This window comes from Natrix helvetica, assembly GCF_964273705.1.
Source record: "Natrix helvetica genome assembly, chromosome: 2".
Classification (NCBI taxonomy): domain Eukaryota; kingdom Metazoa; phylum Chordata; class Lepidosauria; order Squamata; family Natricidae; genus Natrix; species Natrix helvetica.
This window is the reverse complement of record NC_138552.1, coordinates 286,284,237-286,305,715: the sequence shown is the minus strand read 5'-3', so window position 1 is coordinate 286,305,715 and position 21,479 is coordinate 286,284,237. Positions and strand designations below refer to the sequence as shown.

The following is a 21,479-nucleotide window of genomic DNA, read 5'->3' as shown; positions in this document are numbered from 1 at the left end:
TACAAATCTCCCACCGTCTTTTTTGACCGCCTGAGAAGTCAAAGAGGTTCCTTTCTGAGTTTCTTTTTCTGCCTGTTATGAAGCTGTGGCCTCCTTGGAGTGGAGGTCGCTTGGCTAGGCACCCTTTTAGATCGCTTGAAAGAAGACGGGGCAGGTCTTTGGAGGCCTACCCGTTGCAGCTGCTGTTGGTTGCATTCCTCCTCAATTGCAGAGAGCGATATCTTAAATCCAGATAGTGGAGACAGTGTCCTGCGTTCCATTTCTGAATCAGTTGCTATGGTATCTCTCGGTTTATTCAAGGCCAGAATATAATAGCATGCAAACTAAAACAGAGTCTCGGATGCCTTCCCTTGAATGAGTTTGCTTTCAAATAGGAGCAAGGAGAATAGTCGGTCCAAAGTTCAGGTCACCCAAGTTGTCGGCCAGTTTAGAGGTCAGAGGTTCAAGGTTTCTTAACACGCAAACAGGCGTGTCAAGCAAGAGCCGGAGATCAGATTTTGCTTGCAATGAAGGGAACATGAGTCAGAGCTGCCTCTTAAACCAGGCTGCAGCCAGCTGTTACACATCAAGGAATTTACTCCTTTTCTTGGCAAGTACCATATTTTTCGGATTATAAGATGCACCGGTGTATAAGATGCAACAAGATTTTGAATAGGTAAGTAAGAAAAAAAAGTTTTTGTCCTCCCCGGCTCCCAGGAGCACTCTGCAGGCTTTAGCAGGCTGGGGGAAGGCAAAAAGGTCCCTGTTTTTGCAAAAAAACAGGCAGAAAACAGGCCATTTTTCACAAAAACTGCATTTTTGCCTTCCCCAGCCCTGCTGAAGCCTGCAGAGTGCTCCTGGGGGCTGGGGGAAGGCAAAAACACCTCCATTTTTGCAAAAAATTGCCTGTTTTTCACCCATTATTCACAAAAACTGCATTTTTGCCTTTCCCCAAGCAATGCGGGGGTGCAGGGCTGGGGCTACGGGAGGCCAAAAGTGGCTGTATTCAGTGTATAAGGCGCACCAACATTTCCACGCTCTTTTAGAGGGGAAAAAGGTGCGTCTTATACCCAAAAAATATGGTAGCCCTAATAGAATGATGTTGTTTCTACTCTTTGCTCTACTTGCTGGGTGCATGCCCCCCCCCTCCAGGTAAATCAGATGGGAAATGGGACAAGATCACAGGTGTCAAACTCAGGTGACATTTTGTGATGTTTTTCCCATTCGTGGAGCTGGGGTAGGTGTGGCCTGTGCATGATGCATCCGGTCCACAGACCGCCAGTTTCACATCCCTGGACTAGATGAAGCACTTCAACTTTATTGTAAAGTTAACAGAAACTTCCAATTCTGAAGGCAGAAACTTCCCACTGTCCCTTGTAAGTACTTCAGGGGTGTCAAACTCAATTTCATTGAGGGCCGCATCAGGACTGTGGTTGACCTCGTGGGGGCTGGGTGGGTGTGGCCGACTGGGTGAGCGTGGCCAGTTTGACACCACTCACTGGGCGTGGCCAGCTGGTGGGCCTGGCCAGCTAATTGCCACTCCCCAAACTGCTGGCATGTTTCCTCTTTGCATTGTGTAGACCGGACAGACCCCGATGCGGGCTGGCCCCTGACATTTTCCAGGACTGCCCCCGCGGGCCAGATCTGACCACACTGCGGGCCACATCCTGCCCGCGGGCCTTGAATTTTACACCCCTGAACGACTTGATCCATCAGGGTGTGTCCTTCCTTACGTTTCTGTCTCTGCCTTTAAGCCCCTCTTGCCTGATTGTTTCCTAAGTAGCAATTCTTCCCCATTTCTTCCATGCTCATCCATACATTCCACTACAGTGGGAGGATTCTGGGAGGTCAGATGTTAGGAAAATTATCTGAATGCTCCAGCTGCTCTTGTTTTTGATCAGCCTCCTGTGATTCCTGACTTTGTATTCAGCAGCTGATATTCCACAGAGCAATAGCACTTCGACTTATTTGACTTATAGTGCTTTACAGCCCTCTCTAAGTGGCTTACAGAGTCAGCCTATTGCCCCCAACAATCTGGGTCCCCAATTTACTGACCTCGGAAGGATGGGAGGCTGAGTCCACCTTGAGCCTGGTGAGATTCGAACTGCCATATTGCAGGCAGCTGGCAATCAGCAGAAGTTGCCTGCAGGACCGCACTCTAACCACTGCGCCACCAAGGCTTGGTGCGCGTGCATAAAAAAAGGAGCAGGTAACAGACGCCATCTTGAGGATATACAGGTCATCCTTGACTTAACGACCGAAAAATTTCTATTGCTAAGGAAGAACGTTATTAAGTGAGTTTTGCCCCTTTTTACGACCTTTCTTGCCACAGTTGTTAAGTGAACCACCACAGTTGTTAAGTGAGTAACACGGTTGTTAAGTGAATCTGGCTTCCCCATGGACTTTGCTTGTTGGAAGACTGCAAAAGCGATCACATGCCCCTGGAACACTGCAGCTGTCGTAGATACGAGTCAGTTGCCAAGTGGCTGAATTTTGATTGTATGGCCATAGGGAGGGTGCAACAGTCATAAGTGCGAAAAATGGTTATAAGTCAATTTTTTGACTGATAACCAAAAAATGGTTATAAGTCACCAAAGAAATGGTTGTCAGTCAAAGACTACCTGAATTTATTTATTTTTTCCCCTTGCCTCCCCAGTGGACAACTTAATTACAAGGCAATACTGGAAGTAATCTTATTTGTGCATATATTCTCCCAAATGCCTCTGATGATGTAGGACAGTGATGGCGAACCTATGGCACGTGTGCCACAAATGGCATGTGGAGCCATTTGTCAGGGCACGCGAGGTGCTGAGTTCACCTTTTTAAAAGCCATTTTTCGCCCTCCCCAGGCTCCAGAGGCTTTATAGGAGCCTGGGGAGGGTGAAAAGCGCCCCCCCTCCCGAAGGCTTCAGGGACCATCCGGAAGCTTCCCTGATGCACTTAAAATGACCCTCCAAGCAACCCAGAAGTCACTTCCGGTTTGCTCTGAGGGTGGTTTTAAGCGCTCCGAAGGCTTCAGGGAAGCCTCCGGACGTTCCCTGAAGCCTCCGGAGGGCCTCCTGGGGCCGGGGGAGGCTCTTTTCGCCCTCCCCAGGCTCCTATAAAGCCTCTGGAGCCTGGGGAGGGCGAAAAAAGCATGTAAAAATGGGGGGGGGTCACGCGTTGTGCGCACATGCGCACTGGGAGGTCTCGCGTTGCATTATGGGTGCGGCACGCCCACACACGACCCCCCCTGTGCTCCCCCCACTTCTGGCACGCGAGCCAAAAAAGGTTCGCCATCGCTAATGTAGGAGATGACTAGGCTCAGCCTGAGGGCGGGGTCAAATGTGTCATTAACGTAGTTTGGAATCCTACACTCCCACAAGAGAACTAAGTCCAGCCCCCTGTGAATTCCATTGATTCTAATCTAGCGCCCGTTTGCCTTGACAGTCAGATTCTAATGTATAAGTAGCATGAAATAAACTTAATAGTACAAGCAGTCCTCAACTTACAACAGTTCATTTAGAGGCTGTTCAAAGTTACAACAGCACTGAAAAAATGTGACCGTTTTTTTTAAAACAGCAACCTTTGCGGCATCCCCACAATCCTGGGATCAAAATTCAGACGCTTGGCAACTGGCTCATATTTATGACCCATTGCAGTGTCCCAGGGTCATGTGATCACTTTTTGCGACCTTCTGACAATCAGTGGGGTAGCTAGATTCACTTAACAACCGGGTTAGTATCTTATCAATTGCAGTGGTTCACTTAACAACTGTGGCAAGAAAGGTTGTAAAATGGGACAAAACTCACTGAACAAATGTCTAACAACAGAAATGTTGGGCTCAATTGTGGTCGTACGTCGAGAACTACCTGTTCTTTTGAACCCTATCCTGCGCCTGGCCCCTGGGGGCGGGGGGGGGATCTGAATGGCTTTTGGGCCTCTGATTCTTCTGAGTTTTCAGGATTGTGTTCTGACCGAGACTTCCCAAGAACAGGAAGCAAACTCCTCACACTAACAAAAACCCCTTTTATTAATTGACTCTGAATTCTGCTCATTCACATCCAGCAAAGTCTTTCAAGGGAGGATTTATAGTCACAGACCTTATCTGGCTTGGAGAGCTGACAGGCCGATATCTGCAAAACCTGGCAAGGAGTCTCGGAGAGTCAGAACCAATTCAGCAAACTAATGATCTCCTGCAAACTCCACTCCCCCTTTGCTCCTCTTTTATTTCCTCTGGGAGGGGCCATTCATCGTCCATCTGTGGCCCTACTCCCAAATCGACCCCTGTTCCTTAGCTGTTCCCTTCATCTGGCAACTCTGTGCATGTGCACACTGGGAACAGGCTCCAGCTGTTTGTCTGCCTTACTGATGCTTGACTCCAAAGGCAGCTGATAACTGGCATACGGCTCTGGCCCCTTCTCTGCCTCCAACACAGAGCCCTCATCAGAGCCTTCCCCAGACTCCAGGAATGGCCCATCTTCCTCCCCAACCTCCTCACTGTCTGAATCTGCTGCCAGCTCTGCTGTCTTACTGGCGGGCCACAACAGGTTGCAGGTGATAGTGTGAGGGTGGCAGGACAAAACCGCTGCTCCGATTTCTAAAGCTACACCACCTTCTTCCTCCAGGTCGAATTCCCTGAAGCCCGCATCTACGAGGAAACGCTTAACATCCTGTTATACGAGACTCCCCGGGTGCCTGACAACTCCCTGCTGGAGGCCACGAGCCAAAATCGGAGCCAGGCCTCCCGCGGAGAAGATGAGGACGGCAGCTACGAGCCGCGTGACCGAGTCAGGCGCATTCACGTCAAGCGATACAGCACCTACGACGACCGGCAGCTAGGCCATTAAGGTCCCAGGGGGACACCCAGAGCCCCTCCCTTCCACACGGGGGTTGGGCAGCACGTGTCTTCGGCACCGGGGATCCACTCGTGGGCCCAAATCTTCCAGGAGGGCAGCTTACATTTCGGCCACACTGCGATATAGCTTCCGAAACGTTACTCCCTGATGGGGGGCAACCTTGTGGGCTTGAAGCCATCCCTTGGGTGTTTTGTGTGGAGTTGGATGGGGTCCTTCTCTGCCTCGAGACTCTTCCTGAAGACCTTAAAAACAAAAATCCAGATGCTGAGACCAAAGAATCACACCTAAACACTTCATTGTGACGATGAAACACTACAGTTTTATAGCCCCCGGTCCCCTTTCCCAGACAAGGCCTGGGTAGCCGTGACTGTTTTTTTTCTCCTTTAGCAGAATGTGATTTTCTTTTCTTTTTTTTTCTTCTTTTTGGGGCCATAACTAAGACCTTCCGATGCCACCTCGGCTAGAATCCTTGGGGCTCAATGTTGCTGGGAATAACTGGAAATCAACTTCATCCTGGAAAAAAACTCTGTCCTAGCTCCTGATTCTTACTGATGCATTTGCGGAGAAATTTGAAGAAGGGATATATACTTGGTGTGCATCTTCTACCAGTAGTCCTCTACTTACAACCACCATTGAGCCCGTGGTTCTCGCTGAGCCTGGTTGTTTTCTTGCAGATGTTTCATTACCCAAATTACATAACATCAATGCTAGTCACTAGTCACGAGCACTGATGATGTTATCTAGTTTGATGGTGAATGTATTTATGATGACTATGATCATGATTTATCACTTATATCTTTTATGTACACTGAGAGCTTATGCACCGAAGACAGAATTCCTTCTGTGTCCAATCACACTTGGCCAATAAAGAATTCTATCCTATCCTATCCTTTTCCTATCCTATCCTTTTCCTATTCCTATTCTATTTTCTATTCTATTCTATCCGATCCCTTTTCCATTTTCTATTCTCTATTCTATTCTCCTATTCTCTTCTCTTCTCTATTCTCTTTTCCTATTCTATTCTCTATTCTATTCTCTATTCATTTTTCTATTCTATTCTCTATTCTATTCTCTATTCTATTCTCTATTCTATTCTATTTTCTATTCTCTATTCCATTCTATTCTCTATTCTTTTCTCTATTCTCTTCTCTATTCTATTCTCTTCTATTCTCTATTCTATTCTATTCTCTATTCTATTCTTTATTCTATTCTCCTATTCTCTATTCTCTTCTCTATTCTATTCTCTATTCTATTCTGTTCTCTATTCTGTTCTCTTATTCTATTCTCCTATTCTATTCTCTATTCTATTCTCCTATTCTATTCTCTATTCTATTCTATTCTCTATTCTATTCTCCTATTCTATTCTCTATTGTATTCTATTCTATTCTCTATTCTATTCTCCTATTCTATTCTATTCTCTATTCTATTCTATTCTCTATTCTATTCTATTCTCTATTCTATTCTATTCTCTATTCTATTCTTTGGGTAAGGAAACGTCTGCAAGAAAACAACTAAGCTCAGAGAGCACCAAGGACCCTCGTTTTAACTCTTAAGCTACAAATATCCTCCATCATTTGATGCAATCGCGCTCAAAAATTTCTGCGGCTAAACAAGACAGATGTTGAGTTGGGCTCCATTTTACGAGCTTCCTTGCCCCAGTCCTTAAGTCAATCCTGCTGGCTGTTCAGTTAGTAACACAGTTGTTAAGTGAATCTGGCTCCCCCCCATTGACTTTGCTTGCCAGAAGGGGGTCACGTGTCTGGGGATCCTAAGTGTGGAAAAACAGCCATAAGTCACTTTTTCCGGTGCTGTCGTAACTTCGAGCGGTCACTAAATGAATGGTTGTAAGTCAAGGATGACCTGTATTGCAAATAGCTTTGGGTCTTGCAGATACTTGGGGGGGTCTGGCTGCTGTTGGAAACCTTCAGGCTCGGGTGGAGGTGGGGGTTGTTGAAAGTGAAGACAAAGCCAACCAAAAGACCGAATTTCCCAGGTCTGTGGACAGAGATGCTTCAGAGATAGATAACATGACCCGGATAAGCTGGGATTTGACTCTTCTTCCAGAACATTTTTTTTAAACGGTAATCCTCCTTTTTGGTTCCCAAGGGCTAGTTAGTGGAGGACAATGGGTGGAAGCAGGGGTGGGTTCCAGCTGCTGCTACTGCCAGTTCATTCAGGGATGTGACATGTCCATGCTTTGCCCGTGCATGCACAGTTCTTTAAAAAATGTTTCTGTGCATGCGCAGAAGCAAAAGACAAGATGGAGGGGCCTACAGCACTACAGAGAGAACTGGTTTGGGGGCATGGCAGGCCGAGTTACTACTTACTACCTTGGTAGGAACCCACCTCTGAGTGGAAGGTCTAAAATTGCTTTCCCCAACCTGATGCCCATAGGATAGTTGGGCAAATTCGTATTAGTGTAGGATACTAGAAGTGGGGTGCTCAATGTTTTGATGCATCTTTGGGGACGAGCCTCCCTTTAGTGCTAACCTCTAAACGGCAACGGCGAACCTTTTCGGCACCGAGTGCGTGCATGCGCGCTCGTCTGGGCCGCAACCCGGATGAGGAGCTGCCCAGAGCGCATGCGTGTGCCCGAAAATGAACTTCTGGTTTCCAGCGCACGCATGCATTGCCACCCAGCTAGTCTTCCAGTTACTGGCGCGTATATGCGTGCAATGATCAGCTGGCCAGGAGCCCCATGCTCACGCAAGACCAGCTCTTCCAGATTCCGGCACTGCCGCATGTACGAAGGCCAGTTGATCGTCATGCGCGCCAGAAACCCAGAAGGGGAACAGGCAATGCTGCATGTGCTAAGTGACATGGCTCGGCGTTCCACTTCAGATTCCAGCACCTGCCATAGGTTCTTCGTCATCGCTCTGTAAGAGTGCTGATGTAATTGTATCCCAACTTGCCTTCAAAAATCGTGAATGCTCCATCACTGGAGGCTTTTAAGAAGAGACACTAAACAATCACTTTTCTGAAATGTAATAGGTTCTCCAGCTTGAGAAGGAGACCAGAAAACCGCCAAGGTCCCTTCCATCTCTATTGAGTCCCCTAGGCTAATCTTTCTCAATAAGATATGACTTCAATTCCCAGGATTCCCCCAACCAGCCATCTTGGCTAGGGAATTCTGGGATCAGAAGTCTTCATAATCCTACAGTAGCTAAAAGTTGAGAAGCACTGCCTCGAGTCTTAGACCATCATTCCCAACGGGGTGACCTCTGCAGGTGTGGATTGCAACTCCCATGGTTCCTGGTCATTACATCATGCTGGCTAGGAATTGTAGTCCCGGAGATTGGAACTGCCAGTTGTATAAAGCAGGGGTCTCCAACCTTGGCAACTTTTAAGGCTTGTGGACTTCATCTCCCAGAATTCCTCAGCCAGCTTTGCTTGTGAAGTTCACAAGTCTTAAAAGTTTCCAAGGTTGGAGACCCCTGGTATAAAGTCAAACCTTTTCAAACAATTTCTTGGGAGGTGGGAGAAAAGCCATGTTATCCTTTGAGATTTAGAAAAGGTGGTCGAGATTTTTTTTTTCTAGAATGCCCAGAACTGAGACATAAATTTTGGCTGGCAGGATGTAGGTCAGTGACTTCTGCTCCTCCTGAGGGCAGAGTTTAGGGTGAGTACCAGCATAGCATCATAGCTATTTAAAAGTATCAACTCCTAAATGGAACTTCTCTATTCAGGAGCAGTATATCTCTGTGTCAGATACCAGTAAGGGGTAGTCGGATAGTGCCTTTTTTTTGGGGGGGGGGAGTGTTAAGACATATTCTTGCTTCAAGCACATTTACAATCTCCTAGCTAGAATTCTCTCTTTCCCAAGAAAAAAAAAACTAGCAATATAAAATGTGTTTCTGTGTTCCTACCCTAAAAAAACCTGAAAGCAACATTGTGAGGACTTGCTTAAAAAGGAGCCCAATTAATATTGGTCACAAATGTGTAACGTCTTGTATTCTCTTGCATGAGACTAGATCTCATTGAGGTAATCAACCTTGGGAGGATGGAGAAAGCATCCACGATTGGAATATTTCTTCAAAACTTAAAATATCCACAGCAGGTGGAAATCTAGCCCATCACCCAACCAACTTTTCTCCATGACTTTTCTAACTTTCAGCTCTTATCTAGCCCACTCAAGCAGTCTCCGCTGGGCATAAACCTATCTCACGCCACTGAAGACAGCAAACGTCTTCCTTTCTGTAATTCCGGGTAATTCCCACGTGGGATTGAAACACCGTCAACATTTTTAAAACGTGCAATAAGGTTTTCTGCTTAAAAATGCTATTGGTGCAGGCACAATAGCCAAGAGTTGTAAAATGAAAGCCACTCAATACGATGTGTCTTGGTAGGGCATCGAACTGGGCAGCTCTCGGCCTTTCCGCAAACATTTCTGGAAAAAACATAGTTCCGGGTTTTATAAAAAGCAGGTTTTTCTTTTAGGCAAAAACAAGACGAAATAAAAGCTTGAGATCAGAAACTGGCAGATTAATTCCTGCAGATTCCAAAGTCAGGAGGGTGCATTCCTTGGACCAGGGGTGCCAATCTATTTCACTGAGGGCCACATCAGGGTTGTGTTTGACCCTGGGGGGGGGCTGTGGCCGGGATGGGTGTGTCGAGCTAGACATCACTTGTGTCGTGGGCGCCTGTGGTGGCCTGAGTGCTCTTGTCAGCGAAAACGGGCTCCTGAGCTCGGTTTTAGGCTGCGATGCCCTCTTGCAACCCTCTGCCAGTGAAAATGGAGCTTGCAGAGGCACAGTGTGGGCCAGTCCTTTGCTGTTTCCAGGGCAGGCCAAATCTAAGCATCCCGTGGGCTAGATCCAGCCCCCGGGCCTTGATTTTGACACCCCTGCCTTAGACACTGCTCCAGTGGCATTTCCTCGTGTGTAATTGTGCCAAAATCATGACATAGGGACTAATTGGAAAAACGGGGGGGGGGGGGGGGGGAAGTCCCAAGGGCCCAGGTTACTGATTTCTATGGCCATTTAACCATGTTTAAATCCCCTTTGCTTTAGAAATGGCCGATGTTCTCCCTTAGATCCACCATACAGGTAGTCCTCAAGTTACGATTGTCATGCAGCCCGCCCATCACGGTAGTAACTTGTGGCGCTTCTAAATCGGATCATCCATCTAACAGCCATGATTTTACGACCTCTGTCCTGCCAAAATCCAGAAGCAAATGACAGTTTACAGCAAAATAGTCATGAAATGGGGGACGGACGGGACATGATCCAGGGACAGCCGTCTGTCAGACATTAAAATGCAGGTCCTAAGAACCCCCAGGGAGTTCTGTTGTAACATTGAGCGGTTGCTAAGTGGACAATTATAAATTGAGGACTGCCTTTAAAGCAGGGGTGTCCAAACTTGGGAACTTTAAGACTTGTGGACTTCAACTCCCAGAATTCCCCAGCCAGCCATGCTGGCTGGGGAATTCTGGGAGTTGAAGTCCACAAGTCTTAAAGTTCCCAAGTTTGGACACCCCTGCTGTAAAGACTCTTGCAACCTTTCAGATTTCATTTGGGTTTTTAGCAGCCTTCAGCTAGTGTGATTTGTCCCGAACTGCGCTGTGTATGAACATTCAGCTTCCTTTAGAAAATTTCAGATGCACCGGCTCTGCTTAGGATTGTGGAAGATCCCAGATGCTTCCAGGAAAAACAAACCATAAAGCGAATGCGTTTCTAGAGGATTCAAGTCATAAACAAATGACACTAATTGCAGAACGGAAGAGGGGAGGGTATGCAGATCAGCCGAGCAAGTACATGGGGTGGGAGTAGAAAGATGCCGTGGGAAAACCCATTTTTTATATAACAACAGAGGGGAAAAATTACATTGGGAATAACAACGGAAGATGGTTCAGGAGGCAGGGTAACCCACAGCCCTGATTGATAACAGGTAGTCCTCTACACCCACAACGGAGCCCAAAATTTCTGCTGCTATGCGAGACAGATGGATGAGTTGTGCCCCGTTTTACGACCTTTCTTGCCGCAGTTGCTAAGTGAACCGCTGCAGTTGTTCAGTTTGTGACGGTTGTAAAGAGAATCTGGCACCCCCACCCCCTCTTGACTTTGCTCATCAGTAAGTCGCAAAAAGGGATTGCATGACCCCCCCCCCCCCCGGGATAGCTCAACCGTCATAAATATGAATCTGTTGCCAAGCAAATTTTGATCACGTAACCACGGGGATACAGAAATGGGCATAAATATGAAAGCTGAACATAAGTATTTTTTTTTAGTAACTTCGAGCAGTCATTAAACAAATGGTTGTAAGTCAAGGATTATCTGTATGCCGCTGGCTGAGATAAGTGCCCCCTTAATTCAAAAGATTTTGAGTCTGGGGGAGTTCATGCTGACAATCTTTAGTGCCGTATGAAGCCTTAAAATTCTTCTCTCCTTCCTTTTATCTTAAAGCCTCTTTCCGTTTAAGCTGAGCGCACCTGATTCCAGAGGCTGGAATAGATTTTCTGTGAATGAAAGGCTTTGCATAGAATAAGCAGCTGGCTGTGTGAAAGCTGGATACTTCAAGTTGTATTTTGGAAATTGGATGGTGATTTCACTTTGTACCTAGCACTGAACAAATAAAATGACATTTTGTATTGAGTAGCACTAATTTTCAACTGTGTCAAGGTTGAAAAAATCTTGTGGGTTGGTTTGGACATACGAAATGGAGTCACATGGAGTTTCTCCCATATTTTTTTCCTGATAAATAGAGGCTTGGCTAGTCATCCTTAAAAGGCAAAAGGTAAAGGTTTGGGTCGCACATATGTGCTAGTCGTTCCTGACTCTAGGGGGCGGTGTTCATCTCCGTTTCAAAGCCGAAGACCCAACACTGTCCGAAGACGTCTCTGTGGTCATGTGGTCGGCATTACTAATTGCCAAAGGTGCATGGAACACTGTTACCTTCCCACCAAAGGTGGTTCCTATTTTTCTACTTGCATTTTTACATGCTTTCGAACTGCTAGGTTGGCAACAAGTAACGGGGGCTCATTCCGTTACACGGCTCTAGGGGTTCGAACCACCAAACTGCCGACCTTTCTGATTGACAAGCTCAGTGTCTTAGCCACTGAGCCACTGCGTCCTTAGAATTGGCTAAAGGTAGTCCTCGACTTACGACCACAATTGAGCCCAAAATGTATGTTGCTAAGTGAGTTTTGCCCTATTTGACCACTTTTCTTGACGCAGTCATTAAGTGAATCGCTACAGTTGTTAAAATAGTAACACAGTGGTTGTTATGTGGATCTGGCTTTCCCATTGACTCTGTTTCTCAGAAGTCTCAAAAGGTGATCACGTGACCCCAGGACACTGCAACCGTCATAAAGATGAATCAGTTGCCAAGCATCCAAATGTAAATCACAGGACCATGAGGATATCTACAATGGCCATAAGTGTGAAAAATGGTCATAAGTCACTTTTTCCAGTGCCCTTGTAACTTTGAACAGTCACTGAATGAACTGTTGTAAGTCAAGGACTCTCTGTATAAGTAGAGCTGGGCAGCCTTACAGATTTAATTCAGGGTTGGGCTTCAAAAATTTCAGCAATGGGTTCTGTCCGGTTGCTGGGTGGGCGTGGCCAGGCTGGGCATGGCCTAGTCGGCCTCCTGTACCACAACGGGTGGGGGGGACATTTTTGCTCTCCCCAGACTCTGGAGGCCCTTTGGAACTTCCGGGAGGCCCATTTACCCCCCTCTCTGAGCCTCCGCGCAGGCCCTGTGCTTACCTGCATCCAAAACCAGCTGTGTGGGGATTCCTAGGAGGGGCAGGGCCAGCCACAGATGGGATTTGGAGGTTCTCCGAACAGGCCATAACATTAGCTACGGGTTCTCCCGAACTCGGGCAAACCTGTAGCATCCCCCCCCTGATTTAATTAAACAAATAGCCCTTCACTATGGATCAAAGTATAATCTCACCCTTAATTACACTTACTGATTTGCTGCTTGATTTACACATTGATTTATTTCATTCAATGAAATTATAGCCCCCCCCCCCCCACTCTAGCCGATACTGGGCGGCTTACAAAATACAATACTAAACTGAAACCAATTAAAAACTGTCCCAACAAAACAATCATATTAGTAGTTCAGCACCTCGCCCCGCTCTCCACCTCCAGAATGCCCCTAGGCTGAATATGGATTAAAACATTAAAAGTAATGACTTTAAAAGTCATTGCAATGAGGAAAAGCATAAATGGAAGGAGAGGATGGTCAAAAGGAAAAACAACCGGCACTGCAAAAGATACCCATGGCCACAATGGGTCCTTCCCGTATGTTAGCCCAATGTCTCTGGAAGAGGCTTAAAAAAGCCGACCAGGGGCTCTTTGGATCTTGGGCTGAGGCTGTTCCAGAGGGCAGGGGCTGTTGTGGCAGCAGAGTCAGACAGTGAGGAGGTTGGGGAGGAACATGGGCCAGGCCTGGAGACTGGGGAAGGCTCTGATGAGGGCTCTGCGTTGGATGCAGAGAGGGGGCCAGGGCCGTCCGACAGTTATTGGCTGCCTTCAGAGTCAGACATCAGTGAGGCAGAGGAACAGCTGGAGCCTGTTCCCAGTGTGTGCATGCACAGAACTACCAGGAGAAAAGAACAGCTCAGAAATCAGGGTTGACTTGGGAGTAAAGTCACAGGAGGACGGTGATTGGCTTCTCCCATAGGAAATAAAAGAGGAGCGAAAGGGGAGTGGGCTTTTGCAGGAAACAATTTGTTCATTCGGTCATTAGATTCGTTTCAGGAGTGTGAAGATCTGTCTGTGAATCTCAGAGGCTCTGTCTTTCCTTGCACAGCACCTCATTTGAAAAACATTGACATGGCAGCTTTCCAAGATAGATAAAGTCTGTGCTCATAAATATTCCTTTGAAAGACTGTGTCAGGCCTGCAGTTATATTCCTTTTTAGGATCTTTGGCCTGCCACACTCTCTATTATTTCATTATGCTGTTTCATTAGTGTAGTAATTGGGAGGGGGAATAGAAAGGAGTAGACTTGTAGGATGTGTTGTTGTCATTCCTTTCTAGAAGCCCAAGGTCATCTTTTGTCTCTGCACCTCTGCACCTGACCGGAACCAGCTGGGTGGAGATTCCAGCGTGGCCGAAGAAGATTGGACCATGTGATGGATTTATGGGCGTGGGGATAAGATCATGAACTTTCAACTGGGTGGAATCCCAGGAAGCTTTTAGATTTGGAATTCCATAGATGTGCCAACATGTCTGTCTTATTAAATTGGAACTTTAAGGATAGCTCTGCCTTGGACTCTGATTTAATTCTGCATGATAATTTGGAACGCTGACATTCTGTTTACTAGGTCTTTGCTGAATGTGAATGAGAGGAATTCACATTCGTTTAATAAAAAGGGGGTTTGTTGGGACCAGGACTCTGCCTCGTGCTTTTTGGGGAAACTTAGGTCAGAACAGGGGCTATGCCAGAAAAGATGCACCTCCTGGATCCCATTGAATGACATGGCTTCATAGGCAGGTTTTGCAACATGCCAACTGTCTGATGTTACAAGTTGGGATGTCCTCATAAGGGGTTCTTTTTTAATATGGAGCCAAACTGGGAAAGATTCATTAAGGGTGATGTTACAGCAGGTTTCTCATAAGGCAGGGGTGTCCAAACTTGGGAACTTTAAGACTTGTGGACTTCAACTCCTAGAATTCCCCAGGGGAATTCTGGGAGTTGAAGTCCACAAGTCTTAAAGTTCCCAAGTTTGGACACCCCTGTCATAAGGGGTCCTTGGTGCTCTCTGAGCTTGCTTGCTAATTTTACAATTAAATCCTTTAATTTCCCACCCTCCAGTCAGAACTGAAGAAGCTTCTTGGATGAGAAGTGAAACGTCTTCAAAGAAAAACCACGGAAAAAGCTCTCCCTGCCAGAAAGGTTCAGTATCCAGCTAAAGACTATTAAAATCAAAAAAGAAGGTTGTTTCTAATTGTTAGAAGAAATGTCCTTCTGCGTTCAGTTCCGAGTGGGGAAAAAGATACAGGAAACATGGAGGCTGCTTGGAAAGAAGGTTTAATGGTGGACAGGATCACATGGCTTGAGTTCCTGAACAGGATCACATGCTTCAAGATATTGGATGAAGAAGAAAAAGGGGCAGAGATGTTGAAAGTCCCTGGTTTTATGCCCTCTTTGAATTTGAGTTTGTATTCTGACTGCTTGTCAGACTCCCATGGGGCCATGCAGAGGCAACTCTATAAGATGTGTTTTGAGTCCAAGTTTGATTGAGCATTGCGTCTTCCCAGGTGCCATGCGGTGAGATCTGTAGAGGGTTAATCCTACCTTTGTTGTGTAGAATACACTGGCTCAGGCCTTTAATGGCCTATTGACAAAGGTGGGGGCAGCTGAGCTTCTGCCTCTCTTGAGTTTCTACCTCTTTTAGGGGAAATATTCTGCCTTTTTAGTATATCCTAAAATATTTCATTTTTCTAGGAGAGGGGTGGGTTTTAACTTCCAACATAAGAAACTCCATTGCCTTTGAAATAGTTTTTAGTTAGGTTTCTAGTCCTCATGAAGAACAACCTGGAAGGAGCTTGCTGCCTTTCCTCTTCCTGTTCAATCTGGGAGCTAAATACAAATCAGGCAAATATATGCCATAGCTAGCAGAAGTCAAAGCAGGTGGCATGCTACAAGAAGACCTTACAATTGCTGATGGCACCATGTTAAGGAGAGCCTTGTTACCTGAGGATTTATCCCATTGCCTCCGGCCAGGTTCTTTCAAAATTGTCCAGTAATTTGGCGGCTGTCAAAAAGAGAACAATCTGATGAGATCGCCATGTCTCCCACGGCTGGATAAATGCCAAGCCAAATCTAGAAGGTTTAACCTTCACCTGATATTTACTGACATTTATCCATCAGTAACATTCTGTTCCGCTGGCATTTTAAAAGATCGCTTTGCATGGTTAGAGAAGCTGATAAATTACATTAAAAGGGAGTGGTGATGGAATAATCATGGCTAAATCTGCCCTCCAGTTGATCGGGGTTAATGCGGCGCCTGGTCAAAGGCAATGTCTGTTTGTTTTAAAACACAACTTGGGATACGTCCATTTTTAATGGTTCAGAGCCTTACCTGGTAAATTCAGCCATACAGATCTGCCCCCAGACTGAAGGATGGGGATAATACAATAATACAATAATACAATAGTAGAGTTGGAAGGGACCTTGGAGGTCTTCTAGTCCAACCCCATCCATTTGATATAATGTATTTGTTTAATGACAGTTGCATTTGCTTAACCATGGTGTTTGCTCAACAACTGTTGCTTGTTTAATGAGGGCTGCAAAAAAAAAAGTGTAAAATCAGGCAGGATCACAAGGTGACCCGTTTAATGACTCACATATTACAACCATAAGGTGACCAACTTTTTTACAATGAAAAGGAGGACAAAACACGTTCTATTGTCCAAAATGCTAAGGTGACCAACTTTTGTTACAATGAAAAGGAGGACAAATAAATTGGAAAAAATATATCGTAAATAAAAGAAATATTTTATTCATTGCAACAATAATACACTAAAATATGATATATGCATAATAAAAACATTTGCAACATTTTATATTGTAATTATGCTTACATGCCTGTTAATTATTATTTAAATGAGTACTTTTCCATTGAATTAATATTTTTTGTCAATGTATCATCTTCTAACAATATATTGGAAATATCTGAACAAGAAATATTCTTCATATTGAATTTTACGGCAAGTGCTGCAGCTAGAGTATCAACATTCAATCTCGATTTCTCACTTGTCGAAAAATCATTGGCAATTGAAAAAAACTCTTTCAACTGCTGCATTAGTTCCAGGGCAGCACAACGTAAATTGAACAAGTATAAATAAATGTTCACATGGAATATGTTCATTTTTGAAATGGCTGAAAATATCCACCCATCTTTTATCAATTTCAACATGTTGATTTTCCCATTGTATTAATTTTTCAGAATTTAAATATACATTCAGTCTTCTAATTTCTTCAAAGAGACAATTGTCGTCTATTTTAATGTCTAGCATTTCTTTAGATAAAAATTCAATACAAGATTCAATATCTGTTCAATATACTTGCGATGAAGTAAAAAAAAACACCATTAAAAACTGTTTAATAAAATACGTCACATAACGTGCAACAGATTAGCCTTCAAATATCAAAAAGGAGGACATGTAGGAGGACACTTTTCAAGGGAGGACAGAACTTACAAAAGAAGGACTGTCCTCCCTAAAGGAGGACGGTTGGTCACCTTAACAACCATAATTCCTTAAACCATGAAAGCCAGCTGGTTGACCTTAGGCTTGTCACTGTCTCTCACCCCAACCAACCTCACAGGGTTGTTGAGGTAAATAGAAGGAGAAAAGTAGGATGCACAACGGAGACAAATTTCTTTGTGTCTAAACATACTTGGCCAATACAGATTTCCATTCCGTTCCATTCCATCCTATTCCCTTGAATTATGAAGGCAAGAGATGAATAAGATTATAAGCAAAACAAAAGCAAAACAAAACACACACAGCACTCTACCCAATTTGATGCAAATGTTTAAGTTTGATGAATAGCTTTTTGGAGGGGAGTGGCTTGCTAAAGCTTGCAAGTAGTTAAAAAATAAAAAAGTGGTTAAAAATAAAAACTGCTCCATTCTCTAAAATCAGGGTAAAGTCGGGTAACTTCAGGGTACAACCGATAAACTTCCAGACAGGAACCTTTAAAGACAGATCCATTGTTGCCCCTTATTACAGAGGCTCACTTTTTAAAAAAAATGCAATTAACAAATGAATTCCTCCTCCAAAATTATCTAATTTGGGGGGTGAGCAGCAGGTGTGGAAGCTGCAATGAATTTCTGTGCTGAAGCCACTAAAGAAAGAGAACTGTGTTTGTGGGGGCAAAACACCCACTTTTCGGAGTAACACCTTTTATTAAAAGACATACGTTTTCTTGAGCTGCACTTTAATAACATTTGTTAGTCAGAAAAGGTGCTATCTGACTTTTTCTGACTATTTGCCTAAGCCAGAAATCCCCACTACACCTAAATTATCCATCTGTTTCGACGGCAGCGCATTACTTTTCTCTCAAACATTAGCATTTATTTCCTGGATTCTCTGAGGAGATCCTTTGCTTCTCTTCCACACTGCCATGTTCTCCTTTTTTAGTCATCTGCCTGCATTTCTGGCAAAAACGGTTGAGAAATAGCTCCCCAGTTATAGATCAGGAGTGGGATGCTCTCGGCGTTACTGCCATTGGCAAGCCCTACCCAATGCGTGCGCATGTGTGTGAGAGATGCGTGGTGGGTGTCCGTTGCACACGCATGTGCTGTGCATGCATGTGCTGTTCAATATAAATTGTTCTGCACGCATGTGCAGAATAATTTACAGTGAATTGCGCACATGCAGTCACTAAAATCTAAAATGGCGGCAGCCGTGGCAGCGAGGGAACCGGTTCAGGGGCATGGCAGGCCTGGGTGGCTGCCGATCCTGCGACCCAGGCCTGAATTCCACTACCGGTTTGGCTAAACTGGGCCGAACTGGTAGCAACTCACCTTTTGTTATAGATTTGGGCTATTCTTTTGATAGGAATTGTAATCCAGATCCGTATGGCTTCCAGACACCGGGACATCACTTCAATAGCATTGTTGGGGTGGTTTGGGGTAGAGATGTACAGCTGGGTATCATTCGCGTACAGATGGTAATCTACCCCAAACCCACGAATGATCCCACGTAACACCTCTCCTGCGCGGGCTACACTGGCTGCCTGTGGCTTTTCGGGTGCGTTTCAAGGTGTTGACCATCATTTTTAAGGCGCTCCATGGCACAGGACCTAGTTATTTGCGGGATCGTATCCTGCCCCATACATCCCTTCGGCCGATTCGCTCACACTGAGAGGGACTCCTCCAGGTGCCGTCCACTAGGCTGTGCCAGCGGGCAACGCCTAGGGGAAGGGCCTTCTCTGTGATGGGCCCGACCCTCTGGAATGACCTTCCCCCCGACATTAGAATGACTACGGACCTCCGCTCCTTCCATCAGAAACTTAAAACCCACCTATTCCAGCTAGCCGGCTTGGCCTAATTCCATCTTTCCCACCTCAGTTTTATTTCTAAATATTTTAGGATTGGTTTTAGGGTCTGTTTTTAATGTTTTTAATTTTTATAAATTCGTACAGGGGTTGTTTAATTTGATTTTTAGCTATGTATATGATTGTTTGTATGTTTTTAAATTTATTCCTGTCCCTCCGGGGAGAGGGGGCGGTCTAGAAATTTAATAAATTACTATTATTAATTATTAATTAAATTAAAGCCAAACTGTTTCTACTGTTCACTCCTCATATAACCTTGAGCAAATCACATCTGGGATTTGCCTGAGGTAAAGTGGCAATAATTCCTCCAGTGCATTTCAGCTTCACCAAAAAGTCTTGTTGGACGGTCTCAAGAGTGCATTTTATATACAGGTAGTCCTCGACTTACAACCATTCATTTGGCGACCATCAAAGTTACAATAGTACTAAAAAAAGTGACTTATAACCGTTTTTCACACTTATGACCTTGATCGGATCCCCATGTAATCAATACCCACCTTTTCCAAATAGCTGGCCTGGCTCGACCATAACTTCGTAACGCTCCTGATGGGTTTTTTAATTTGGTAATTTTATTAGGGGATTTTAAATTGTATTTTTAACTGTCTTTCACTTAAGTCCATCCTCCTCCATGCACATATGTATATGTCTCTGTTCTTTTGTATATATGTTTGTCTTATGTGTATTATCTGTTTGATTGTACGCCGCCCCGAGTCCTTCGGGAGAGGGTTTGCGGCTAATCAAATAAAATTATTATTATTATTATTATTATAATATTCGGATGCTTAGCAACTGACTCACATTTAAGATGGTTGCAGTCTCCTGGGATTGTGCGATCACCTTTTGCGACCTTCTGACAAGCAAAGTCAATGGGGAAGCCAGATTCACTTAACAACCGGGTTACTAACTTAACAACTGCAGTGATTCACTTAACAGCGGTGGCAAGAAAGGTCGTAAAATGGGGCAAAATGCACTTAACAACTGTCATGCTTACCCATGAAAATTTTGGCCTCAATTAGGTCATAAATTGAGGACTATCTGTATTACAGACTGATCAGTGGTAGTAGAATGTAGGCCCTGTTTCTTCAGATATAATTTAGCTAGAAAATGCAGATGTATGTAATTGACGATAGATGATTGTGGAAGAAAATATAAGTGCATATAGACATATATTGCAATGGAGGAAAATGTAGCTGCTATAAAAATATAACATTTTTTTACAAGAACAGCTAAGGACCAAATCTTCATAGAAATTAAAATGTTCCATGCTAATGAATGCTGTCCGAACTGGAAAGCAAGTTACCACTCAAACAAAGAATAATAATTTTATTTCTAATAATTGGAACAAAGACATTATCCTGCCAACAAAAGTGCATATAGCCAAGGCTATGGTTTTCCCAGTTGCAATGGATGGCTGTGAAAGTTGGACCATAAGGAAGGCTGAATGCCAAAGAATAGAGGCCTTTGAACTGTGGTGCTGGAGAAGACTCCTGCGAATCCCTTGGACTGCAAGGAGATCAAACCGGTCAGTCCTAAAGGAGATCAACCCTGACTGCTCTTTAGAAGGCCAGATTCTGAAGAGGAAACTCAAATACTTTGGCCACTTAATGAGAAGGAAAGACTCCCTGGAAAAGAGTCAAATGCTGGGAAAGATGGAGGGCAAAAGAAGGAGGAGACGACAGAGAATGAGGTGGCTGGATGGAGTCACTGAAGCAGTAAGTGTGAGCCTAAATGGGCTCCAGAGGATGGTCGAGGACAGGAAGGTCTGGAGGAACGTTGTCCTTAGGTTTGTGATGGGTTGGACACGACTTTGCAACTAACAACAACAAAGTTGGAACAAATCTTTGTGTCAACTTGACTGATTCCTAGATAAATACAATTGCACTTATTTTGTAAATCTTTATCCCCCTTAATGTAAACTAATTGTCAACATTCTGTGTAATGCACCTTCAGAGTTGACATTAATATTTCTTATTTTTAACACAAAAGGAACTCTCCACTTTGTTCTTAGAGCCCTTAAGTTTGCTATTTGAAAAGGTAATTCATATTATATTGTCTTGCCCCCACCCCCTCTTGCTTTGGATGTTTATTTTTATTTTTATTTGGTTAACTTTATACTCATGAATGCGTCCAAGTAGTAAATATTTGGTTGTTTTTTTAGAGGCAACATGTAAAAATTCAAAATCCGTCTGCTTGCTAGTCCCTGGATGTTTCTCCTTGCAGCTTGTAATTAGATAGCACAGAGTGGGGGAAAAAGAAGTGTCAAAATGCTTCTTTGAAAATTCCTCGGCTCTGTGATTCTGTTTCCAAGCTGCAGATAAAACTTGCTGGAGAACAGATGGTGCAGGCACTCACACTACAGAAGAGAATTTCTATCACTCTGCAAACAGGCTAGAAGAGTTCTGGTTTAAAAACAGGAACCTGATAGAATAGGATATTCCTTCTGCTGCTGCTGCTGGTAACTCTTGATTTAGGAATACAAGCAAGGCGGCTGTTAAGTGAGTCACGCCTGATTTTAACAAAAGCAGTAGCACTTAGGCTTATATACCACTCCATGTTTTGACCTAGGCTTCCTCAAACCATAAAGCAAGCTCCTTATCCCGACAAAAAACCCTTTTATTAATTTACTGCTCATTCACATCCA

General features: G+C 44.5%; 2 protein-coding genes across 4 annotated transcripts in view; one reads left to right on the top strand and one right to left on the bottom strand.

Annotated features, from left to right (window-relative positions):
* The window catches only part of TNFAIP1 (TNF alpha induced protein 1), a 29,186-nt gene extending 23,835 nt beyond the window's left edge, over window positions 1–5,351 (top strand). For all 3 annotated transcript variants that reach the window (XM_081944360.1, XM_081944359.1, XM_081944361.1), the window contains exon 7: window positions 4,587–5,351. In XM_081944360.1, the coding sequence (XP_081800486.1) occupies window positions 4,587–4,808 (222 nt within the window). In that variant the 3' untranslated portion in view covers window positions 4,809–5,351. The remainder of the gene's footprint in view (window positions 1–4,586) is intronic.
* Window positions 1–21,479, bottom strand: part of LYRM9 (LYR motif containing 9) — a 403,766-nt gene that overhangs the window by 255,964 nt on the left and 126,323 nt on the right. The gene's annotated exons all lie outside the window — the stretch shown is intronic.